This window comes from Austrofundulus limnaeus, unplaced genomic scaffold (assembly GCF_001266775.1).
Source record: "Austrofundulus limnaeus strain Quisiro unplaced genomic scaffold, Austrofundulus_limnaeus-1.0 Scaffold0, whole genome shotgun sequence".
NCBI classification, from domain to species: domain Eukaryota; kingdom Metazoa; phylum Chordata; class Actinopteri; order Cyprinodontiformes; family Rivulidae; genus Austrofundulus; species Austrofundulus limnaeus.
The window spans coordinates 2,769,378-2,773,778 of record NW_013952402.1 but is presented as its reverse complement, the minus strand read 5'-3'; the positions used below and the strand labels follow the sequence as shown (position 1 = coordinate 2,773,778).

General features: G+C 35.5%; 2 protein-coding genes across 4 annotated transcripts in view; both read left to right on the top strand.

Annotated features, from left to right (window-relative positions):
* Positions 1–833, top strand: part of LOC106526254 (isoaspartyl peptidase/L-asparaginase) — a 7,099-nt gene extending 6,266 nt beyond the window's left edge. Inside the window, exon 7 of the mRNA XM_014021178.1 lies at positions 337–833. Within this exon, the coding sequence (XP_013876632.1) occupies positions 337–545 (209 nt within the window). The 3' untranslated portion in view covers positions 546–833. The remainder of the gene's footprint in view (positions 1–336) is intronic.
* A 625-nt stretch (positions 834–1,458) lies between these two features.
* Positions 1,459–4,401, top strand: part of phf3 (PHD finger protein 3) — a 13,712-nt gene continuing 10,769 nt past the window's right edge. For 2 of the 3 annotated variants that reach the window (XM_014011193.1, XM_014011041.1), the window contains 3 exon segments: positions 1,459–1,576; positions 2,526–2,779; positions 3,203–3,319. In XM_014011193.1, coding sequence (XP_013866647.1) covers positions 2,542–2,779; positions 3,203–3,319 — 355 coding nt within the window. In that variant the 5' untranslated portion in view covers positions 1,459–1,576; positions 2,526–2,541. 3 annotated transcript variants of the gene reach the window in all.

Genomic DNA, 4,401 nt, shown 5'->3' with positions numbered 1-4,401 from the left:
ATTTCAGTTAGTGTGTTCAATACCTTTTCCCTGTGCCATTCCACATTATTACAATTAACTTCATTTCTGGACATACAGTATATGGTTTGATTTCTTTGTATGTATGGATCACTTGGGTTGTTACCGACATCTGGTGAAAATTTCATGTCATTAGCACCTCTAGTAATATATTTACTGAGAAAAATGTTGACGTGTTCAATACTTATTTTACTCGCTATATATATGCAGATGTGTGATTTTGTTTGAGTTAAAAAAAACATAAATAATATAAAACAAAGTGTTATATTTGAACATTATCTGGGTTTTATCAGAGTTATGTTTTTTTTCTTGCACCAGGTAAGTCTGTAGCAGAAGCCTCTCAGCTGTCTCTGCAGCACATGGGTGATCGGGTCCAGGGAGCAGGAGGCACGGTGGCCGTTTCTCCGTCGGGCCAGTGGGCCGCCACGTTCACCACTGAGCGAATGGCTTGGGCTGCTGCAGAACACYACGTGCTGTGGTTTGGATTAAACCCAAATGAGAGGCTGAAGGAGAAACTGTCCCAGTAGCAGTCATACTTTGTGTTTCACTTTTAGGTCACATTAACTAATAACTCTGCACTTCAAAAGTGTTTCTTTGTTTGACGAACTTGATCAGTAGTAGCTGAATTGAGCCTACTTAAATGTTTCTTTTAACTATGTTTTGGATCCATGTACAGTGTGCAGGGAAATATAATTTAAAGTATTAAAAGTTAAGCTCAGTGCAACCGACAAAGGAACAAGTACAGTAATTCATAAGGATGTGAATAGTTTTGCTTTATATGTCATGATTTGAGATAAATTACATCTGCAAGTTTAGATTTTCTGATTTGTTTTAATGAAATTCCTCCTACATTTTAACTTTGTACGTTTTCAATAAAAACTACATTATTTTGAGGTATGACACACCTGTTGAACTGTGCAACATACAAGTTCATATCTGTAGTTTCAAGGAATATCACAATCTCATAATAAAAGCTGCACTGAGTATGTCTGAATGTTTTTATTCCTTGTTGATATTATATATTGTCTGTGTTCTGACTGTATTTTTCTTTTATCTTAAAAATAGATTGTTTTGTGCTTTTAATCAGCAGCACTGGTCTTTGCAGTTACAGTTTTCTTTATTCCCTACAGTAGCTGCTCACAGACATTCTAGTCTTTGTAGTCCTTTTAAAAAGTATTTCACCAGAAATGCTCCTGACTTTGTMCATCCTACATTTGGATACTAACTTACAAATAATGTCAGCACTTTACTCCAGTTCTGAGCAAATTTGCACGCAATATGCTAAATCAAAAACAATCAGGAGTCAACTTTTGACAGTTATAACTTTGGCATTCATCTGCTTTTGCAAAAGTTTACTAAGTATACATGGCAGGAACTGTAAAAGTAAGCTGSCAATAAACCTGTCATTTTTGTACGACCACGTGACCAGTAGCCCCGCCCCCTCAGCAGCTTTGCAGCAGCGGGACGAATGACGGCCTGGTAGAGGAAGTTAGGGTGCAGCTGCTTTGCTAGTATGTAACCCTGCACGAGTGGGCAACGCTATCGCACCACCGGAGAGGTGAGGGTTTTATAAACACACAAATATATATACTTTCAAATATCTAAACTGCAAGTGCATACAAAAGATACACGTAAGTGTTATCGTCTAACGAGCGCGAGCAGCTGTCAGGCTACAAACAAACTTCCAAGGCCCTAAATGTGACGTGCTACAGCTATCGAGCTAACCCGTCTTGAATATTTAGCATCGACTTGTCTAACTCTGTTACTTTGTACTTTTTAAAAATGAATCCCTTACGGGTCATCGTAACTGGAAATTCACATTTTAATAACCAAACCAATTTTTAAATATCTGGTTGCTTTCCATTGTAAGCAGCTTTATTTTTAGGTTAACATTAGCATGCTAACAAACATCCATGATGGCGATCTGCAACGGATTGTTATCGTCACACGAGCTGGCGAACACGTTTTCACCAGTTCTTTAGAGAAATTCTTGTTTCGCTTGTTGTTTATTGTTATGTGAGCCCGTCCATTGACAAACATTACTGTATTTAATTTAAATGAAGGGTTTTTGGTTTAAAGACTTTATAAAGAGGCCTGTTTAAGTTGTGGTCTTCGCGCTTGATTAACAACACTGAATTCTAGTTGGTCAACTTCACTTCATCTTTGTGTGTTGTTTATATATTTATCCCCCAAAACTGTCAATTGGAGCAGTTTAATAAGTGCAATTATCAGTGTGCTTACTGTTTTATTGTTTGTAAACATGAACCACCAACAAAAACGGGTTAATAAGCTGGGCAGACATCCAGCTAATGAATTATTCCAAACAGCAGAACTTTAAGCTCTGCTGATTTTGAAGTTTTTTTGTTTGGTAATTTTGAATACTAAAAAGACATTTGGTTGAAAATATAGTGGATTTTTGCATAGTTACTGTTTTGAAACYAATGGGCAACCTCCTGTAATATAAATAAGGTAAATGACATGCCACTCTCTGTGTTGTTTTATTTTAGGAAGTGGGCAGCATTGATGGATATAGTGGACACCTTTAATCATTTAATACCCAGTGACCAGTTGGATGAGTCCCTGGTGATAGGTCAGAATTTGGAATGTGAAGCCAGTAATGAGTTTGGGACAGCTGGACCCAGGCTGGAAGATTCCCTGAAAAACATGCTCAGTGACAAAGACCCCATGTTTGGGTGCGCAAGCGCTCAGTTCAATCTGCTGGACAACGAAGATCCTGCTTTTCACATRGCTGGCTTGGCAAGTATGTCCTCAAAAAAAAAAAAGGCCTATTTGTGGAATGGTACAATAAATGTTACATAATTCTCACAATGCTTCAAAAAATGTAAACTTGATAAAAACTTTAAAAATTTTAACAGTTTGCTAACATCAGTTGAAGATTAATGTAATTTGACATGCTTTGTATTACCATATTCTGGATAAATTCCTCACAGTGAACAGCTGTGTGTACTCAGACCTCAGGTTTAGTGTTAGCAGTGCCAGATGTTTCATTCAGTCGCAGATTTCTTTCTCAACCTTTATTATAAGAAATTGTAGCTTTCACTGCCACCTTCACACAAAATGCTGTCTTATATTATTATATTAGTATTGGTAATTGGTCATTTTTATAATATATATACACACACACACACATAGTATATATATTTTTTTTCTTTTTTTTTTCCAGATTCACAGAGTGGTTCAGCATCTGCAGAAGTCAAAGATGAACTGAATGTTGCAAATGCCTCACAAATTAAACATCCCACTGGGAAGAGAAGGAAGCGTCTAAACAGTTTAGACAGTGGTAAGTTGGAGCTCATTTAATACATATTGGTGGTGTTACCACAAGAGTTAAATGCTGACAAAATTTCATTTGAACTGCTTGTGCTACTAAATTTATTTAAAAATTCATGATTCGTATTATATGTCGGATTTTGAAAGTGGACATTGTTGGACATTCCCAATAAGTCAGGAAAAAAACATTGTTGTGGAGTCATACAATTTTTTTAAAACCATTTATTATCACTTGCATCATTTCCTCAGGGTTCCCGCAGATCCTTAAAAAGTCTCAAAAGGCCTTAAATTCATCAATTGAAAAATAAGGCCTTAATTAGCCTTAAAAGGTCTTAAATCAATCTTGAGAAGTCTTAAAAATGTTAACACATRGTAAGTAGAATGACTGTAATTCATCTAAAATATTAAAATAATTGGTAACATTTATTAATTTTTGAAATATTCTCATTCAGATGTTCCCTTTTGACACCACTTCCTGTTATTTCACATGCAAATATCTCAACAACTGTTCATCTGAGCAATGTCAAATTCGTTTTCTAATATGTTAATAATGCTGTCTTTCCAAAAATGCATTCATATTTCTTACCAAAGTTTAACATCACATGCAATTTAAGTTTTCATCTACAGCAAGCTGGGGTTGAGAACCCACTGTTGGTCATAAAACTCCAAAATTTGGGTCGTTAGAGGATTTCCAGGAATTAAATTAAGTTTAAAACTGACAACTTAGAGTGATTTTTTGCTATATTTGGCAAAATAGCAGTTAGATATGGATAAAAACAATTGGTCTATTAGCAGTATTTGAATAATTCAACCAAAAATGCTTTGATTCATGAGTTTCTGCCACAGTTCATTTTTTTTTGTCATTTGTGTTTATTGTGAAATTGGTCTTAAATTTGATTCACTTGGCATTAAAAAGTCTTAAATTTAACTTGCCTTAAACTGTAGGAACCCTGTTCCTCCAACGCCACCTTTTGATTCCCCTGCTAGACCACCTTCTTAAAGAGTAACTTGCCCCAAAATTAACTTTTTTTTAGCTGATAAACTGTCTAGAATGTGTCTAAAATGTTATATAGTACTGTTTCTGTGCTAATT